We start from the raw sequence: 19,667 nt of genomic DNA on the forward strand, positions 1-19,667 counted from the left end.
CTTCCACGGGGCGTGAGCGCCCAAGGGCCTGGGATTCTCGGAGATTTCCTTCCACGGGGCGTGAGCGCCCAAGGGCCTGGGATTCTCCGAGATTTCCTTCCCACCGGGTGTGAGCGCCCAAGGGCCTGGGATTCTCCGGGATTTCCTTCCCACCGGGCGTGAGCGCCCAAGGGCCTGGGATTCTCCGGGATTTCCTTCCCAAGGGGCGTGAGCGCCCAAGGGCCTGGGATTCTCCGGGATTTACTTCCCAAGGGGCGTGAGCGCCCAAGGGCCTGGGATTCTCCGAGATTTCCTTCCCACGGGGCGTGAGCGCCCAAGGGCCTGGGATTCTCGGAGATTTCCTTCCCACCGGGCGTGAGCGCCCAAAGGCCTGGGATTCTCGGAGACTTCCTTCCACGGGGCGTGAGCGCCCAAGGGCCTGGGATTCTCCGAGATTTCCTTCCACGGGGCGTGAGCGCCCAAGGGCCTGGGATTCTCCGAGATTTCCTTCCACGGGGCGTGAGCGCCCAAGGGCCTGGGATTCTCGGAGATTTCCTTCCCACCGGGCGTGAGCGCCCAAGGGCCTGGGATTCTCGGAGATTTCCTTCCCACGGGGCGTGAGCGCCCAAGGGCCTGGGATTCTCCGAGATTTCCTTCCCACCGGGCGTGAGCGCCCAAGGGCCTGGGATTCTCCGAGATTTCCTTCCCACCGGGCGTGAGCGCCCAAGGGCCTGGGATTCTCCGGGATTTCCTTCCCACCGGGCGTGAGCGCCCAAGGGCCTGGGATTCTCCGGGATTTCCTTCCCAAGGGGCGTGAGCGCCCACGGGCCTGGGATTCTCCGAGATTTCCTTCCCACGGGGCGTGAGCGCCCAAGGGCCTGGGATTCTCGGAGATTTCCTTCCCACCGGGCGTGAGCGCCCAAGGGCCTGGGATTCTCGGAGATTTCCTTCCCACGGGGCCTGAGCGCCCAAGGGCCTGGGATTCTCGGAGATTTCCTTCCCACGGGGCGTGAGCGCCCAAGGGCCTGGGATTCTCGGAGATTTCCTTCCCACCGGGCGTGAGCGCCAAAGGGCCTGGGATTCTCGGAGATTTCCTTCCCACCGGGCGTGAGCGCCCAAGGGCCTGGGATTCTCGGAGATTTCCTTCCACGGGGCGTGAGCGCCCAAGGGCCTGGGATTCTCCGAGATTTCCTTCCCACCGGGCGTGAGCGCCCAAGGGCCTGGGATTCTCCGGGATTTCCTTCCCACCGGGCGTGAGCGCCCAAGGGCCTGGGATTCTCCGGGATTTCCTTCCCAAGGGGCGTGAGCGCCCAAGGGCCTGGGATTCTCCGGGATTTCCTTCCCAAGGGGCGTGAGCGCCCAAGGGCCTGGGATTCTCCGAGATTTCCTTCCCACGGGGCGTGAGCGCCCAAGGGCCTGGGATTCTCGGAGATTTCCTTCCCACCGGGCGTGAGCGCCCAAAGGCCTGGGATTCTCGGAGACTTCCTTCCACGGGGCGTAAGCGCCCAAGGGCCTGGGATTCTCCGAGATTTCCTTCCCACGGGGCGTGAGCGCCCAAGGGCCTGGGATTCTCGGAGATTTCCTTCCCACGGGGCGTGAGCGCCCAAGGGCCTGGGATTCTCGGAGATTTCCTTCCCACGGGGCGTGAGCGCCCAAGGGCCTGGGATTCTCGGAGATTTCCTTCCCACCGGGCGTGAGCGCCCAAGGGCCTGGGATTCTCCGAGATTTCCTTCCCACCGGGCGTGAGCGCCCAAGGGCCTGGGATTCTCCGGGATTTCCTTCCCACCGGGCGTGAGCGCCCAAGGGCCTGGGATTCTCCGGGATTTCCTTCCCACCGGGCGTGAGCGCCCAAGGGCCTGGGATTCTCGGAGATTTCCTTCCCACGGGGCCTGAGCGCCCAAGGGCCTGGGATTCTCGGAGATTTCCTTCCCACGGGGCCTGAGCGCCCAAGGGCCTGGGATTCTCCGAGATTTCCTTCCCACGGGGCGTGAGCGCCCAAGGGCCTGGGATTCTCGGAGATTTCCTTCCCACGGGGCCTGAGCGCCCAAGGGCCTGGGATTCTCGGAGATTTCCTTCCCACGGGGCCTGAGCGCCCAAGGGCCTGGGATTCTCGGAGATTTCCTTCCCACGGGGCCTGAGCGCCCAAGGGCCTGGGATTCTCGGAGATTTCCTTCCCACCGGGCGTGAGCGCCCAAGGGCCTGGGATTCTCGGAGATTTCCTTCCACGGGGCCTGAGCGCCCAAGGGCCTGGGATTCTCGGAGATTTCCTTCCACGGGGCGTGAGCGCCCAAGGGCCTGGGATTCTCGGAGATTTCCTTCCCACCGGGCGTGAGCGCCCAAGGGCCTGGGATTCTCGGAGATTTCCTTCCCACGGGGCCTGAGCGCCCAAGGGCCTGGGATGCTCGGAGATTTCCTTCCACGGGGCCTGAGCGCCCAAGGGCCTGGGATGCTCGGAGATTTCCTTCCACGGGGCCTGAGCGCCCAAGGGCCTGGGATGCTCGGAGATTTCCTTCCACGGGGCCTGAGCGCCCAAGGGCCTGGGATTCTCGGAGATTTCCTTCCCACCGGGCGTGAGCGCCCAAGGGCCTGGGATTCTCCGAGATTTCCTTCCCACCGGGCGTGAGCGCCCAAGGGCCTGGGATTCTCCGAGATTTCCTTCCCACGGGGCCTGAGCGCCCAAGGGCCTGGGATTCTCGGAGATTTCCTTCCACGGGGCCTGAGCGCCCAAGGGCCTGGGATTCTCGGAGATTTCCTTCCCACGGGGCCTGAGCGCCCAAGGGCCTGGGATTCTCGGAGATTTCCTTCCCACGGGACGTGAGCGCCCAAGGGCCTGGGATTCTCCGAGATTTCCTTCCCACGGGGCGTGAGCGCCCAAGGGCCTGGGATTCTCGGAGATTTCCTTCCCACGGGGCGTGAGCGCCCAAGGGCCTGGGATTCTCGGAGATTTCCTTCCCACGGGGCGTGAGCGCCCAAGGGCCTGGGATTCTCCGAGATTTCCTTCCACGGGGCCTGAGCGCCCAAGGGCCTGGGATTCTCGGAGATTTCCTTCCCACCGGGCCTGAGCGCCCAAGGGCCTGGGATTCTCAGAGATTTCCTTCCCACCGGGCCTGAGCGCCCAAGGGCCTGGGATTCTCGGAGATTTCCTTCCCACCGGGCCTGAGCGCCCAAGGGCCTGGGATTCTCGGAGATTTCCTTCCACGGGGCCTGAGCGCCCAAGGGCCTGGGATTCTCCGAGATTTCCTTCCACGGGGCCTGAGCGCCCAAGGGCCTGGGATTCTCCGAGATTTCCTTCCACGGGGCCTGAGCGCCCAAGGGCCTGGGATTCTCGGAGATTTCCTTCCCACCGGGCCTGAGCGCCCAAGGGCCTGGGATTCTCGGAGATTTCCTTCCCACCGGGCCTGAGCGCCCAAGGGCCTGGGATTCTCGGAGATTTCCTTCCCACGGGGCGTGAGCGCCCAAGGGCCTGGGATTCTCCGAGACTTCCTTCCCACCGGGCGTGAGCGCCCAAGGGCCTGGGATTCTCCGAGACTTCCTTCCCACCGGGCGTGAGCGCCCAAGGGCCTGGGATTCTCCGAGATTTCCTTCCCACCGGGCGTGAGCGCCCAAGGGCCTGGGATTCTCCGAGATTTCCTTCCACGGGGCCTGAGCGCCCAAGGGCCTGGGATTCTCGGAGATTTCCTTCCCACGGGGCGTGAGCGCCCAAGGGCCTGGGATTCTCGGAGATTTCCTTCCCACGGGGCGTGAGCGCCCAAGGGCCTGGGATTCTCGGAGATTTCCTTCCCACGGGGCGTGAGCGCCCAAGGGCCTGGGATTCTCGGAGATTTCCTTCCCACGGGGCCTGAGCGCCCAAGGGCCTGGGATTCTCGGAGATTTCCTTCCCACGGGGCCTGAGCGCCCAAGGGCCTGGGATTCTCGGAGATTTCCTTCCCACGGGGCGTGAGCGCCCAAGGGCCTGGGATTCTCGGAGATTTGCTTCCACGGGGCCTGAGCGCCCAAGGGCCTGGGATTCTCGGAGATTTCCTTCCCACGGGGCGTGAGCGCCCAAGGGCCTGGGATTCTCCGAGATTTCCTTCCCACGGGGCGTGAGCGCCCAAGGGCCTGGGATTCTCGGAGATTTCCTTCCCACCGGGCGTGAGCGCCCAAGGGCCTGGGATTCTCGGAGACTTCCTTCCACGGGGCGTGAGCGCCCAAAGGCCTGGGATTCTCGGAGACTTCCTTCCACGGGGCGTGAGCGCCCAAGGGCCTGGGATTCTCGGAGATTTCCTTCCCACCGGGCGTGAGCGCCCAAGGGCCTGGGATTCTCGGAGATTTCCTTCCACGGGGCCTGAGTGCCCAAGGGCCTGGGATTCTCCGAGATTTCCTTCCCACCGGGCCTGAGCGCCCAAGGGCCTGGGATTCTCCGAGATTTCCTTCCCACCGGGCCTGAGCGCCCAAGGGCCTGGGATTCTCCGAGATTTCCTTCCCACCGGGCCTGAGCGCCCAAGGGCCTGGGATTCTCGGAGATTTCCTTCCCACGGGGCGTGAGCGCCCAAGGGCCTGGGATTCTCGGAGATTTCCTTCCCACGGGGCGTGAGCGCCCAAGGGCCTGGGATTCTCCGAGACTTCCTTCCCACCGGGCGTGAGCGCCCAAGGGCCTGGGATTCTCCGAGACTTCCTTCCCACCGGGCGTGAGCGCCCAAGGGCCTGGGATTCTCCGAGATTTCCTTCCCACCGGGCGTGAGCGCCCAAGGGCCTGGGATTCTCCGAGATTTCCTTCCCACCGGGCGTGAGCGCCCAAGGGCCTGGGATTCTCCGAGATTTCCTTCCCACCGGGCGTGAGCGCCCAAAGGCCTGGGATTCTCGGAGACTTCCTTCTACGGGGCGTGAGCGCCCAAGGGCCTGGGATTCTCCGAGATTTCCTTCCCACGGGGCGTGAGCGCCCAAGGGCCTGGGATTCTCGGAGATTTCCTTCCCACGGGGCGTGAGCGCCCAAGGGCCTGGGATTCTCGGAGATTTCCTTCCCACCGGGCGTGAGCGCCCAAGGGCCTGGGATTCTCCGAGACTTCCTTCCCACCGGGCGTGAGCGCCCAAGGGCCTGGGATTCTCCGAGATTTCCTTCCCACGGGGCGTGAGCGCCGAAGGGCCTGGGATTCTCCGAGATTTCCTTCCCACGGGGCGTGAGCGCCCAAAGGCCTGGGATTCTCCGAGATTTCCTTCCACGGGGCGTGAGCGCCCAAGGGCCTGGGATTCTCCGAGATTTCCTTCCCACGGGGCGTGAGCGCCCAAAGGCCTGGGATTCTCCGAGATTTCCTTCCACGGGGCCTGAGCGCCCAAGGGCCTGGGATTCTCCGAGATTTCCTTCCACGGGGCATGACATAGTGGGGGGTAACCTGCTAACTCTCTGGCTGCTGTCTGTAGCACCACGGAGCAGACAAGCGATGAGTCACTATGCAAAGAGGGTATCCCAACTGGTTTGGCCAGCTGATCCCCATGGAGAGGAACAAAGGGAGGTGGATGCTGCCCTGGCTGGGGGGCAGGGCTGGAGGAGAGGGAGTTAGTTCCTGGCTAGAAAGCAGGGGAGAAGGAGCTGGGGAGGGGGGCTGGGATCCCCCCCTCTCAAAGGGGGCACTGAGGCCTCTTAGCCCCAGCTCCTGTAACCAGATTACATCTGTGCTGCGCTGTATCCTGGAGAAGCAATAAACCACCCTCAATTCCACTGGCTGGTGGAGTCTGTTTGTGCCATTTCGGGGTGCAGGAGACGGGGGACCCCAACGTGCCGTCACAGGGGGCGTGAGCAGTGATTTGCCTTTCTGACCCGCCCCCTCCTCCCGGCTATTAGCTGCGTTCTCCAAAGCTGGGTTTCATGTTCTTTCCCGTGCTTATTTCCAAGCTCTTTAGGGCCTTTTATATTAATTTTCTCTCCACTTTGCTAGTTACGGCTCCTCTGGATTTACGATCGACTGCGACTCTCATTAGTGGGGTTTTTCCTCCGTTCCATCCAACCATTAATTGGGGCCCAGAGCTGGCCCTTGGCCTTGTCCAGGCATCTCATCCCAGCCCCCTGGGACGGTTTCCTAGAACCCGCAGCCCCCGCCCCCGAGAGTCTCTGCAGCGCTTCTGTCATTGCACAGTGAAGGCTGCCTGAGACTGCAGGCACCCGGGGGGAACTTGCCAATGGGATCTTGGCCTCCCCTGGGGGTACATTGATGGGGGTCCAGAATCTGCTGGGGGTGCGTAGCTGGGGGGGGCAGAATTCCCCCCCCAGGGATGCATAGTTGGGCGCTGGAGTCTTCCCTCGGATACGTTCCTGGGGGACAGGATCCCCCCAGAGCTGACTTGCTGGGTGGGGGGGCAGGATCCCCCCAGAGCTGACTTGCTGGGTTGGGGGGCAGGCCCCCCACAGGTGCAGTGCTGGGTGGGGGGCGGGCAGGCCCCCCGCAGGCGCAGTGCTGGGTGGGGGGCGGGCAGGCCCCCACAGGCGCAGTGCTGGTGCCTGCCCCTAGGGCCAGGTGACTCTTCCTCAGAACAGCTGCTGCCGCGTCTCTGCAGCGCCCGTTGAGTGGCTCTGTTCCCGCCCCACAGGCTGCTCATCCAGCAGCCACCAGGGCCCCAGGCACAGGCCCCGCAGCCGCTGTCCTCCTCAGGCTGATCTCCCCCACCCCGCTCCAGGCCCTGCCCGGCCAGGCATGCTCAGGGTCCCAGAGGTTCCTGGGGCCAGCTGCAGAGCAGACAGTGCCACCCTGCCCTTGCTTAGGAGCAGCGGAAGCCCAGAGCTGTGGGGGCCTGGCAGAGCCACCTTGCCTGTGAAAGTGCAGCTGAGAGGAGCTGGTGGGAGCCCAAGGGATCCCCGTGCAGCTCCCCTGGGCTGTAGCCCTCTGGCAGCCCCAGGAGGGCAGTGGTCTGTCTGCAGAGGACAAGCTGGAGTAGCCAGGTGGCCCGTGGGGCTGGCGGGGGAGACGCCTGTCCTGGAGCGGGGTCTGGGGAGGAGGCAGAGAGTGTGGACAGATGGCCAGGGACTCACCCACGCCTGAGACCCTGGCGCCTGTCTGAGGTCTCCCTGCAGCACAAAGAGAAAGGCAGAAGTTTGATCAGAGGGAGGAGTTGGAGCGGACAGAGACATGGGGCTGGGGAGTCGGAGCAGGAACGGCAGCAGGTCTGCGCTGGATGAACCGTGGCCTGTGCAGAGGGTCAGTGCGGGCTTTGTATCCCCAGGACGTCTAGGCTTTGTGCCGGGACATTCACGCCCCGAGACTCCACTAACAACCGCGGCTCCAGGCTACTAGATTTTGTGGGGCCCTCTAGACTCGGGGGGGCAAAGTTGGGGGGCTCAGTGTGAGGCAGGGAGCTGCAGGTTGAGACAGGAGGGCAGTTGCAGTGCAGGGGGGTGGAGAGCCAGGGACTTAGGGCATGGAAGGGGGCTGGGCAGGAGGTTGGATGGGGGCGGGTTAGGGGTGGGGTGTGGGATCTGGGAGAGCCAGGGATTTAGGGCGTGGAAGGGGGCTGGGCAGGAGGTTGGATGGGGGTCGTGACGGCGCGTTGGGGGTCCCCCGTCTCCTGCACCCCGAAATGGCACAAACAGACTGCACCAGCCGGTGGAATAGAGGAAGTTTATTGCCTCTCCAGGATACAGCGCAGCACAGATGGAATCTGGTCACAGAGCTGGGCTAGGATGCCTCAGCCCCCCTTGAGATGGGGGAGACTGGGCCCCTAAACTCCAGCCCCTTCCCCTAGGCTCTCCTCCATGCTCTCAGACAATAACTAACTAAATTCCCTTCCAGCCCTGCCCCCCAGCCAAGGCAGCATCCACCTTCCTTTGTTCCTCTCCATGGGGGGTGTCTGGCCACTGGTTCAACAAGTTTGGCACTACCTTTGCATAGTGAGGTTTTCCCTGCTGGGTCTTGCTCCAGACAGCAGGGGTCACCACAGCCCAGCAATTACCCCCACTACGTCACAGTTCTCCCCCCTCCGAGAGCGAACTGAGCAGGGTCACTCCGCTCGTGACCTAGGGAAGTTCGGGTCCTCTGCGTGGGAACCCGCCCTGGGGACATGGGTGCTCCCCTTGACTCGGGCCGGCCGTGGCAAGGCCCCACATGAGCTGGCTTCCCTCTGTCCACTCGCCGCCCCGCTCCAGGGCGACTGGCGCAGGCCTGTCCTCGGGGGTCACACCCACCCTTCCGCTGGCCTTGATCTCTGGCCAGGGTCTCTCGGGCCGGGGCCATGAGCCCAGCGAGCCTTCTCTGGACAGCCAGGGCAGCTTCCACCCCCGAATCTCCATCCAGGGAGGTCTTCCCCTCCCATAACTCTCTCAGCAAGCCCAGAGGGTCTATCTGGGGTAGAGACCCCCAAGCCGCTTTCCTCCTGTCTTGGGCCTTCCCGCCCCTCTGGCAGGAGTCACAGGACCGGCAGTACCGCTGCACGGCTGTAAAGATTCCCGGCCAATAGAAGTGCTGGAGCAGCTTCAGCCGGGTGCTCCGGATCCCCCGGTGGCCCCCAACGGGGACATCGTGGGCCAAATACAGCAGCTTGAGGCGATACTTTCGGGGGACGACCAGCTGCCGCTGGACCCCCCATGCCCTCGCCTTCCTGGAGGGAAGCCATTCACGGAACAGGAGTCCACGCCCCCGCAGGAATCTCTCCTGGCCACCTCTCCCCCGGGGCCGAGCTGCACGGAGGCCAGCCTGGTCCCTCAGCCTCTGCAAGGAGGGGTCTGCCTGCACCTCAGCCTGGAATTCAGCTGCTGAGGCAGGGATCGGGACCTGTTCCCCACCTTTGCCTAGGTCCGGAGTCCCAGCCTGGCTGGACCCCGTGTCCACTGGGATGGGACCCTGAGGACGCTGCCCGGAGTCCTTCCCTGGACCCAGGTTGTCAGCCCCCCGCTGGCTCTGGCTCCGGGTAGTGACTAGAGCCCGCTGGGATTCATGGGACCACTCCTCTAGGTCATTCCCCATCAGCACCTCGGTGGGCAAATGCGGGTGCACCCCCACTTCCTTGAGGCCTTCCTTGGCCCCCCATTTCAGATGCACCCTGGCTACAGGCACCTTAAACGGGGACCCGTCTATGCCCTTCAGGGTCAGCTGGGTGTGGGGTAGTATCCGCTCTGGGGCCACTATATCGGATCGGGCCAGAGTCACCTCCGCCCCCGTGTCCCAGAAGCCCGTCACCTTCCTACCATCCACCTCCAGGGGTATGAGGCACTCGCTCCGCAGGGGCCGTCCTGCCCCCACCCGGTACACGGAGAAATCCGCCTCCTGAGAATCAGACCTCCCAGGGGAGGTGCACTGAGCATCCTTCCCCTCTCTCTGAGCTGAGGTTTGCCTGCCAGCCCCTGCCTCTGGGGCAGCCTGCCCTTCCTCCCGCCCCAGCCAGTTAACCCTGGAAAGTCCCCGGTCCTGGGACCTGGTGCACTGAGCCCTCTTGTGGCCTTTTTGCCCACAGCGCTGGCAAGTTAGGCTTTGGGCTGTCTCTGTCCAGGCCCTGGCTGGTTCTCTGGGGTGCAGACGATCTGTTCCTTGGTCTCGCCCCGTAGTTGACTCCCTCCGTCGCTCAGCCGAGATCCGGTCTCTGCGCGATTCCCTTTCTCTCCGGGACTCCCGTTCACCCCCGGACCGGCTCTCCGTGTACTCATCCGCCAGTCTCCCGGCCTCCTGGGGGTTCTCTGGTCTCCGGTCCTTGAGCCACAGCCTCAGTTTGGGTGGGCACGCTTCATAGAACTGCTCCATCATGACCAGCTTGAGCAGCTCCTCTGCGGTCTGGGCTCCGACTCCAGACACCCACTTGCGGCAGTATTGCGCCAGGCGGGAGGCCAGGTCCACATAGGTCTCCCGTGGCCCTTTCTGTACCCCCCCGGAACTTCTTCCTGTACATCTCGGGGGTCAGCCCGAACTTGTGCAGCAGGGCCTCCTTGACGCGGTTGTAATCCCCTGGCTGTAGGTCCTCCAGCTGACTGAGCACTCCGGCCGCCTCCTGGTTCAGTGCGGGGATGAGCTCCTGCAGCCAGTCATCTGGGGGAACCCGTTGCAGTCCAGAAGGCCCTCTCAAAGGAGCTGAGGAACCCGTCTATGTCGCCCATGTCCTTCAATTGGGCCACCACGGGCCTCTCCAAGCATCTGGCAGTCCTGGGACCCTGTGGCCCATCCACTCTTGGCACAGCCGGTGCCCCGCCGGTTCTCCGCTCTGCCATGGCCAGCTCATGCTGCCGCTGCCTCTCTCGATCTTGGCGATCCCTTTCTCGGTCCTGGCGGTCCCTCTCTCGGTCCTCTACTTCCAATTCCTTGATCCGCAGCTGGATCTCCAGCCGCCGCAGCTCTGCTTGGCTGGCCCCTGCCCTAGGTGGGCTGCAGCTTGCAGGCCTCCTGGGGGAAGCTGTCTCATCTCTCCGGTGAGTTCCAGCACTCCTCCCCCTCTCTGAGCCTGACACACTCTCAGGGGGGGTCTGGCTGCTTCCCCTGGGGACAAGATCCTGGCCCTGTGGCTGGTCGTTCTCTTCTAGCTGAGCAATCAGCTGGGCCTTGGTTGCTTTCTGCACAGGCAAGCCCCTCTCTCTGCACAGCCCCACCAGCTCTGCCTTCAGGAGTCGGGCGTAGGCCATCTGCCCGCTGGTCCCCTCGGTGCAGACTCACCAGTCTAGTGCTGCAGCGCCCCACGATTCCCAGGAACCGCTTCGCTTTGTCTCCAGCACGCCTGGCTCCAGGGCTCTTGCTTCTACTGCGCCTTGTCGCTCGCCGCTGGAAGCTCCATCCACGGGGTGCAGTGTATCCCACTTCTGACACCAGTGTGACGGCGCGTTGGGGGTCCCCCGTCTCCTGCACCCCGAAATGGCACAAACAGACTGCACCAGCCGGTGGAATAGAGGAAGTTTATTGCCTCTCCAGGATACAGCACAGCACAGATGGAATCTGGTCACAGCGCTGGGCTAGGATGCCTCAGCCCCCCTTGAGATGGGGGAGACTGGGCCCCTAAACTCCAGCCCCTTCCCCTAGGCTCTCCTCCATGCTCTCAGACAATAACTAACTAAATTCCCTTCCAGCCCTGCCCCCCAGTCAGGGCAGCATCCACCTTCCTTTGTTCCTCTCCATGGGGGGTGTCTGGCCACTGGTTCAACAAGTTTGGCACTACCTTTGCATAGTGAGGTTTTCCCTGCTGGGTCTTGCTCCAGACAGCAGGGGTCACCACAGCCCAGCAAGTACCCCCACTACGTCACGGGGTGGATTAGGGGTGGGGCGTGGGATCTGGGAGAGCCAGGGACTTAGGGTGTGGAAGGGGGCTGGGCAGGAGGTTGGATGGGGGTGGGTTAGGGGTGGGGCGTGGGATCTGGGAGAGCCAGGGTCTTAGGGCGTGGAAGGGGGCTGGGCAGGAGGTTGGATGGGGGCGGGTTAGGGGTGGGGCGTGGGATCTGGGAGAGCCAGGGACTTAGGGCGTGGAAGGGGGCTGGGCAGGAGGTTGGATGGGGGCGGGCTAGGGGTGGGGCGTGGGATCTGGGAGAGCCAGGGACTTAGGGCGTGGAAGGGGGCTGGGCAGGAGGTTGGATGGGGGAGGGTTAGGGGTGGGGCGTGGGATCTGGGAGAGCCAGGGACGTAGGGCGTGGAAGGGGGCTGGGCAGGAGGTTGGATGGGGGAGGGTTAGAGGTGGGGCGTGGGATCTGGGAGAGCCAGGGACGTAGGGCGCGGAAGGGGGCTGGGCAGGAGGTTGGATGGGGGCGGGTTAGGGGTGGGGCGTGGGATCTGGGAGAGCCAGGGACTTAGGGCGCGGAAGGGGGCTGGGCAGGAGGTTGGATGGGGGCGGGCGAGGGGTGGGGCGTGGGATCTGGGAGAGCCAGGGACTTAGGGCGCGGAAGGGGGCTGGGCAGGAGGTTGGATGGGGGCGGGCTAGGGGTGGGGCGTGGGATCTGGGAGAGCCAGGGACTTAGGGCGCGGAAGGGGGCTGGGCAGGAGGTTGGATGGGGGCGGGCGAGGGGTGGGGTGTGGGATCTGGGAGAGCCAGGGACTTAGGGCGCGGAAGGGGGCTGGGCAGGAGGTTGGATGGGGGCGGGCGAGGGGTGGGGCGTGGGATCTGGGAGAGCCAGGGACGTAGGGCGCGGAAGGGGGCTGGGCAGGAGGTTGGATGGGGGCGGGTTAGGGGTGGGGCGTGGGATCTGGGAGAGCCAGGGACGTAGGGCGCGGAAGGGGGCTGGGCAGGAGGTTGGATGGGGGCGGGTGAGGGGTGGGGCGTGGGATCTGGGAGAGCCTGGGACTTAGGGCGCGGAAGGGGGCTGGGCAGGAGGTTGGATGGGGGCGGGTTAGGGGTGGGGCGTGGGATCTGGGAGAGCCAGGGACTTAGGGCGCGGAAGGGGGCTGGGCAGGAGGTTGGATGGGGGCGGGTGAGGGGTGGGGCGTGGGATCTGGGAGAGCCAGGGACTTAGGGCGCGGAAGGGGGCTGGGCAGGAGGTTGGATGGGGGCGGGTGAGGGGTGGGGCGTGGGATCTGGGAGAGCCAGGGACGTAGGGCGTGGAAGGGGGCTGGGCAGGAGGTTGGATGGGGGCGGGTGAGGGGTGGGGCGTGGGATCTGGGAGAGCCAGGGACTTAGGGCGCGGAAGGGGGCTGGGCAGGAGGTTGGATGGGGGCGGGCGAGGGGTGGGGCGTGGGATCTGGGAGAGCCAGGGACGTAGGGCGTGGAAGGGGGCTGGGCAGGAGGTTGGATGGGGGCGGGTGAGGGGTGGGGCGTGGGATCTGGGAGAGCCAGGGACGTAGGGCGCGGAAGGGGGCTGGGCAGGAGGTTGGATGGGGGCGGGTGAGGGGTGGGGCGTGGGATCTGGGAGAGCCAGGGACTTAGGGCGCGGAAGGGGGCTGGGCAGGAGGTTGGATGGGGGCGGGTGAGGGGTGGGGCGTGGGATCTGGGAGAGCCAGGGACGTAGGGCGTGGAAGGGGGCTGGGCAGGAGGTTGGATGGGGGCGGGTTAGGGGTGGGGCGTGGGATCTGGGAGAGCCAGGGACTTAGGGCGCGGAAGGGGGCTGGGCAGGAGGTTGGATGGGGGCGGGTTAGGGCTGGGGCGTGGGATCTGGGAGAGCCAGGGACGTAGGGCGCGGAAGGGGGCTGGGCAGGAGGTTGGATGGGGGCGGGTTAGGGCTGGGGCGTGGGATCTGGGAGAGCCAGGGACTTAGGGCGCGGAAGGGGGCTGGGCAGGAGGTTGGATGGGGGCGGGTTAGGGGTGGGGCGTGGGATCTGGGAGAGCCAGGGACGTAGGGCGCGGAAGGGGGCTGGGCAGGAGGTTGGATGGGGCGGGTTAGGGGTGGGGCGTGGGATCTGGGAGAGCCAGGGACGTAGGGCGTGGAAGGGGGCTGGGCAGGAGGTTGGATGGGGGCGGGCTAGGGGTGGGGCGTGGGATCTGGGAGAGCCAGGGACGTAGGGCGTGGAAGGGGGCTGGGCAGGAGGTTGGATGGGGGCGGGTGAGGGGTGGGGCGTGGGATCTGGGAGAGCCAGGGACTTAGGGCGCGGAAGGGGGCTGGGCAGGAGGTTGGATGGGGGCGGGTGAGGGGTGGGGCGTGGGATCTGGGAGAGCCAGGGACGTAGGGCGCGGAAGGGGGCTGGGCAGGAGGTTGGATGGGGGCGGGTTAGGGCTGGGGCGTGGGATCTGGGAGAGCCAGGGACTTAGGGCGCGGAAGGGGGCTGGGCAGGAGGTTGGATGGGGGCGGGTTAGGGGTGGGGCGTGGGATCTGGGAGAGCCAGGGACATAGGGCGCGGAAGGGGGCTGGGCAGGAGGTTGGATGGGGGCGGGTGAGGGGTGGGGCGTGGGATCTGGGAGAGCCAGGGACTTAGGGCGTGGAAGGGGGCTGGGCAGGAGGTTGGATGGGGGCGGGTGAGGGGTGGGGCGTGGGATCTGGGAGAGCCAGGGACGTAGGGCGCGGAAGGGGGCTGGGCAGGAGGTTGGATGGGGGCGGGTGAGGGGTGGGGCGTGGGATCTGGGAGAGCCAGGGACTTAGGGCGCGGAAGGGGGCTGGGCAGGAGGTTGGATGGGGGCGGGTTAGGGGTGGGGCGTGGGATCTGGGAGAGCCAGGGACGTAGGGCGCGGAAGGGGGCTGGGCAGGAGGTTGGATGGGGGCGGGTTAGGGGTGGGGCGTGGGATCTGGGAGAGCCAGGGACGTAGGGCGCGGAAGGGGGCTGGGCAGGAGGTTGGATGGGGGCGGGTTAGGGGTGGGGCGTGGGATCTGGGAGAGCCAGGGACGTAGGGCGCGGAAGGGGGCTGGGCAGGAGGTTGGATGGGGGCGGGTTAGGGGTGGGGCGTGGGATCTGGGAGAGCCAGGGACGTAGGGCGCGGAAGGGGGCTGGGCAGGAGGTTGGATGGGGGCGGGTGAGGGGTGGGGCGTGGGATCTGGGAGAGCCAGGGACGTAGGGCGCGGAAGGGGGCTGGGCAGGAGGTTGGATGGGGGCGGGTGAGGGGTGGGGCGTGGGATCTGGGAGAGCCAGGGACTTAGGGCGCGGAAGGGGGCTGGGCAGGAGGTTGGATGGGGGCGGGTTAGGGGTGGGGCGTGGGATCTGGGAGAGCCAGGGACGTAGGGCGCGGAAGGGGGCTGGGCAGGAGGTTGGATGCGGGTGTTTATCTGTAGCAGCTCTCGTTTGCGGAGTGTGGGGGAAACAGGTGGCTCTTCCGGGCACTCCCCCCACAGCCTGGGAATCATGGCCAATGGGAGCTGCGGGGGCAGAGCCTGGAGGCGGGGGCAGGGCACAGCTCTGGGGGGTGGGAAGGAGCGGCAGCAGGCACCCCCCCCCCCGGCAGAACCTGCCCAGAAAACAACACGCAGGGGTGTTGTGACTGCAGCCCTGGACACCGGGCTAAGGGGGTCCCCTCGCAGCCCAGGACCCTGGTCGGAAGCCCCTAAAATCCTTTTCTTAATCCGGCTAGGATCCCTGCCTCGACCCGGCAGCTCCAGGCCTCAGGTGATCTCCAGCTGGACTGGGGAAAGCCCCTTCTGATTGGCTGCCCTCCTCCTCCTTCCAGGGAAGAGTAGCCAATCCGGTCTGCTGAAAGAGGAGGCAGGGCGGGGGGAGTGGTGTGTGGGGTACCCCGTCTCCAGCGAGATGAGACTCCACCAGCCAGTGGGACAGGGGGGTTCATTGCTTCTCCGAGATACAGCCCAGCCCAGGTTCTACGTGAGCATCGGAGTGAGGGGCCGCCAGCCTCAGCCCCCTTGGGGGGTCCCCTGACCCCCCGTACTCAACTGTCTCTTCTCTTGGTGTTTTTCCAGCCCTGCCCCCCCCCCTGCCAGGTGCCTGTCTCCGCCCCCCTCCCTCCCTTTGTCTCCCCTCGGAAGAGCCTTGTTTTCTGCTCAGGCTGGGCCTGGGTGTCTGGGCCAATGCACGTGGGGGAGTCAGTGGGAATCGCAGCCCAGCGCAGGGGAGCCCGGTCACAGAGCAGACCCCCCCCACGGCACAAGTGGAAAGCTCAGTGGCCTGCTCCTGCTCACCCGGGGAGGGGAGAGCGGCCCTGCCCCAGGGGTGAGGTGGGGAGGGGGGCACAGAATTAATGAGCCTTTGGGGGCTGGGGAGAAGCTGGAAGCGCCACCCAATCCCGTGGCTGAGAGAGCTCCCGCCACGGGACCGGAGCCATCTCACTCGCGCAGGTGGGGGGGCTGCTAGAGCTGTGGCTGCCCCACATCCTGGGGGGCTGGGAGAGGGACCCACACAGCCCAAAACACACCCGCTCTTCGTGATCCCATGATGCTTTGCACCTGATTCATGATTCCGGCGCTGTGGGGGCCTCTGAGCAGCCCCTAGGGAATAAGGCAGGCACGCCCCCGAGGGCCATTGGCTTTCAGCGTCCACAGGCGCTGCCTCTCGGGGCATGAGCGTCCCACCCGGACTCTGGCAGCCGTTTCCCCAACCAGGCTCCCTCTGAGGCCAAGCGTCCACAGTGCCGAGCCGGCTGGAGGGAGGCAGGGCCATTTCTGATTCCCTCCATAGGTCCAGGCCGCCCGGCTCTTTGACACCCTTCAAACACACCTAGCCCCAAAGCACCAGGCAGAGCTATGCCTCTGGCCCAAGAGCCCCTTCTCTGCCCAGCCGGCCCTCGCTGGAAGCTGCTTGACGCCAAGAGTGAGCTCCATGGTGCAGTGACTTTGCCTGGTGGCACTAGGGCTTGCCTGGGTACAGCCTCACCAGTGGGAGGGGCAGAGTCAGGGGACGGTAGGACTGCGGGGTGGGGCTGACCCACAAATACACACAGTGCTCCAGTCACGGTCACCCTCTCTGCAGGAGTGGCTCTTTACATGCTTGAATGTTAAGGGTTAACAGATGCCAGGTCCAAATTCAGCCCCTGGCTCATGCTGCTAAAGCCTCTTACTGTGGCCTCTGGCCTCCCAACAGCTGAAAATCCCCAGGGGTCCCTCGGGAGATTTTGCTGCAGGGAGCGAGGAGGCGGAGGGATGGAAGGATTGGGCCCCGTTTCCTGACAGTGAGCGTGGGCCGACTCCTTCCATGGCCGAGATGGGTGGGAGGAACCAGAGGGGGAGGAGGGACAACCGAGGCCTGGCGAGGCCGACAGGGAAGGGGCTGCTCACCTCTGCGGGGAGCCGAACGAGCAGGGATGGGATGGGGTACTGGTGAGCGGAGAGCGAGTGCATCGTTCTCCCCTGGTGCGGGAGACCTGGGGTCCAGTCACCTCACAACAGCTCAGACCTGGCCTCCATTGAGCTGCCCCAATGAAAGGGGAAACTCAGGCTGACAAAGGAAACCCTTTCCCGCACAAGACACGGTTGGTCTGCGGAACTCACGGCTGCAGCACAGGAGGCAGGCCAGCAATTTAGCAGGATTCAGCCAAGGCTCAAACACTAGTGAGAGCATCCCAGCTAACAGCACGCGTTGCAATAGACCAGAGTTTGAGGAGGGCTGTGAAGAACCCTGGATCCTGGGTTCCACACAGGTCATTAGGGACCAGGAAGAACCAAACTAGGCTACTGTTCACCCTGCCCAGCCCCGCTGGAGACCAGAGGTTGGGCGAGGTGGGTCCTGGGTTGACCCAGGCTGGCTAGTCCCATGAATTTGAGGGAGGAGAGCTATGGGTCTTGCTGGCAGAATCCCAGGGAACTGGGGGCCATCAGGGGCACCCCCTAATTTTCCCTCAGTTGGGGGACTGGGATTTCCAGGGGTCAGGGCTGGGATCCCTTGTGGGTGCAGTACCAGGGGGCACAGATACCCGGGGTGGTAGTCCCAGTGAGCACTGGGGGCTGGGATCCCTGGGGGGCACTAGGGGACTTGGATCCTGGGGGCAGATCCCATGGGGGACTTTGATCCCCAAGGGGCACTGGGATCCCTGGAGGAGGTTTGGGGGTGTTGGGATCCTAGGGGACACTGGAGGGGTCAGGGTGCTGGGGTCTGGGGAATACTGGGGGGGGGGGGGTCGGGATCTTGCGGTGCTGAGATCCGGGAAGTCCTGGGGGGCTTGGGATCCCGGGGTGCTGGGATGCAAGGGATACTGGGGAGTCAGGATCCAAGGGGCAGGTCCCGGGGTGCTGGGATCCAGGGAGCACTGGGGGGTTGGGTTCCCAGAGTGTTGGGATCCTGGAGGGTACGGGAGGATCAGGATCCCAGGATGCTGGGATCCAGGGGGCACTTGGGGTTGGGATCCAGGGGGCAGGTCCGGGGGTGCTGGGATCCGGGAGGCACTGGAGGGTCGGGGTCCCAGGATCTGGGGGAGTCAGGATCCTGGGGTGTGGGAATCTGGGGGCACTGGCGGGTCAGGGTCCTGGGGGGATATTGGGGAGTTGGGATCCAGGGGGCACTGGGGGCTTGGGACCCTGGGGTGTGGGGATCTGAGGGATATTGGGGAGTCAGGATCCAGGGGGAACTGGGTGGAGTCAGGATCCCAGAATGTGGGGGACGCTGAGGGGTTGGGGTCCCTGGGTGCTGGGATCCAGGAAGTGCTGGGGGGGGGTCGAGGTCCCAGGGATCAGCGGGCGTGGGGGGGGGGGTCGGGTATCGGGGGCGCTGGGATGCGGGGTCCCAGGGATTGGGGATCAAGTGGCGCTGGGGGGGCAGGGTCCCGGAGGCGGGGATCAGGGGGCACTGGGGTGCGGGGTCCCGGGGGGATCAGGGGGTGCGGGGTCCCAGGGGTCGGGGATCAGGGGTCGCTGGGGATGCGGGGGTCAGGGGGTGCTGTGGGTGCGGTGTCCCGGGGGTCAGGGATCAGGGGGTCCTGGGGTGCGGGGTCCTGGGGGGCGGAGGTCAGGGGGGCTGGGGGTGCAGGGTCCCGGGGGGCAGGAGTCCCGGGGGGATCAGGGGGTGCTGGGGTGCGGGGTCCTGGGGGGATCAGGGGGCGCTGGGGTGCGGGGTCCCGGGGGGCGGCGGTCAGGGGGTGCGGGGTCCCGGGGGCGGCGGTCAGGGGGTGCGGGGTCCCAGGGGGATCAGGGGGCGCTGGGGTGCGGGGTCCCGGGGGGCGGGAGTCAGGGGGTGCGGGGTCCCGGGGGGATCAGGGGGCGCTGGGGTGCGGGGTCCCGGGGGCGGCGGTCAGGGGGTGCGGGGTCCCGGGGGGATCAGGGGGCGCTGGGGTGCGGGGTCCCGGGGGGCGGGGATCAGGGGGTGCGGGGTCCCGGGGGGATCAGGGGGCGCTGGGGTGCGGGGTCCCGGGGGGCGCGGGGTCCCGGGGGCGGCGGTCAGGGGGTGCGGGGTCCCGGGGGGATCAGGGGGCGCTGGGGTGCGGGGTCCCGGGGGCGGCGGTCAGGGGGTGCGGGGTCCCGGGGGGATCAGGGGGCGCTGGGGTGCGGGGTCCCGGGGGGCGGGGATCAGGGGGTGCGGGGTCCCGGGGGGATCAGGGGGCGCTGGGGTGCGGGGTCCCGGGGGGCGCGGGGTCCCGGGGGCGGCGGTCAGGGGGTGCGGGGTCCCGGGGGGATCAGGGGGCGCTGGGGTGCGGGGTCCCGGGGGCGGCGGTCAGGGGGTGCGGGGTCCCGGGGGGATCAGGGGGCGCTGGGGTGCGGGGTCCCGGGGGGCGGGGATCAGGGGGTGCGGGGTCCCGGGGGCGGCGGTCAGGGGGTGTGGGGTCCCGGGGGGATCAGGGGGCGCTGGGGTGCGGGGTCCCGGGGGCGGCGGTCAGGGGGTGCGGGGTCCCGGGGGGCGGGAGTCAGGGGGCGCTGGGGTGCGGGGTCCCGGGGGGCGGGAGTCAGGGGGCGCTGGGGTGCGGGGTCCCGGGGGGATCAGGGGGCGCGGGGGTGCGGGGTCCCGGGGGCGGCGGTCAGGGGGTGCGGGGTCCCGGCGGTAACTCTCTCTCTCCCCCCCAGGCCCAGCGCTGCGCCGTGCGGGCTCTAGGTCCCGCGGCCCCGCCGCCCCCGCGCCGCCCCCCGCCCGCACGGAGCATGCCTCTGCCGCCCGCCGCCGGCAAACATGAGACTCCGGAGCCGCCGCCGCCAGAGCAGCCGCCGCCTCCGCGCCCGCCCCGCGCGGCCGAGGGGGAGCCGGGGGAGCCCGCGGGCCGGCCCCGGGACGAGGCGCCCTATGCCACCATCGAGCCCCCGGCCCCCCGCGCCCCGCAGCCGCCGGCCCGCATGGAGGAAGCCGCCGCCAGCGCCATCGTGGTGCGCATCGGGATCCCCGACCTGCAGCAAACGGTGAGCGAGCGCGGGGCGCCCCGCGGGGCCCGATCCGGCCGCAGGTGCCGCTCAGCCCCCGCCTTGCTGGAGGCCGGCGGCGGCTCCCCGCGGAGCTCAGCGCCTGGCTGAACTTTGAGCCAACTGCAGCCGCTGGGGAGAG

General features: G+C 66.9%; 1 protein-coding gene across 1 annotated transcript in view; it reads left to right on the plus strand.

Annotated features, from left to right (window-relative positions):
* The window catches only part of SHANK3 (SH3 and multiple ankyrin repeat domains 3), a 780,355-nt gene that overhangs the window by 99,383 nt on the left and 661,305 nt on the right, over positions 1-19,667 (plus strand). The window contains exon 3 of the mRNA XM_075914851.2: positions 19,199-19,525. Within this exon, the coding sequence (XP_075770966.2) occupies positions 19,274-19,525 (252 nt within the window). The 5' untranslated portion in view covers positions 19,199-19,273. The remainder of the gene's footprint in view (positions 1-19,198; positions 19,526-19,667) is intronic.

Source organism: Pelodiscus sinensis, chromosome 1 (assembly GCF_052426305.1).
Source record: "Pelodiscus sinensis isolate ZL-2025 chromosome 1, ASM5242630v1, whole genome shotgun sequence".
Lineage (NCBI taxonomy): Eukaryota > Metazoa > Chordata > Testudines > Trionychidae > Pelodiscus > Pelodiscus sinensis.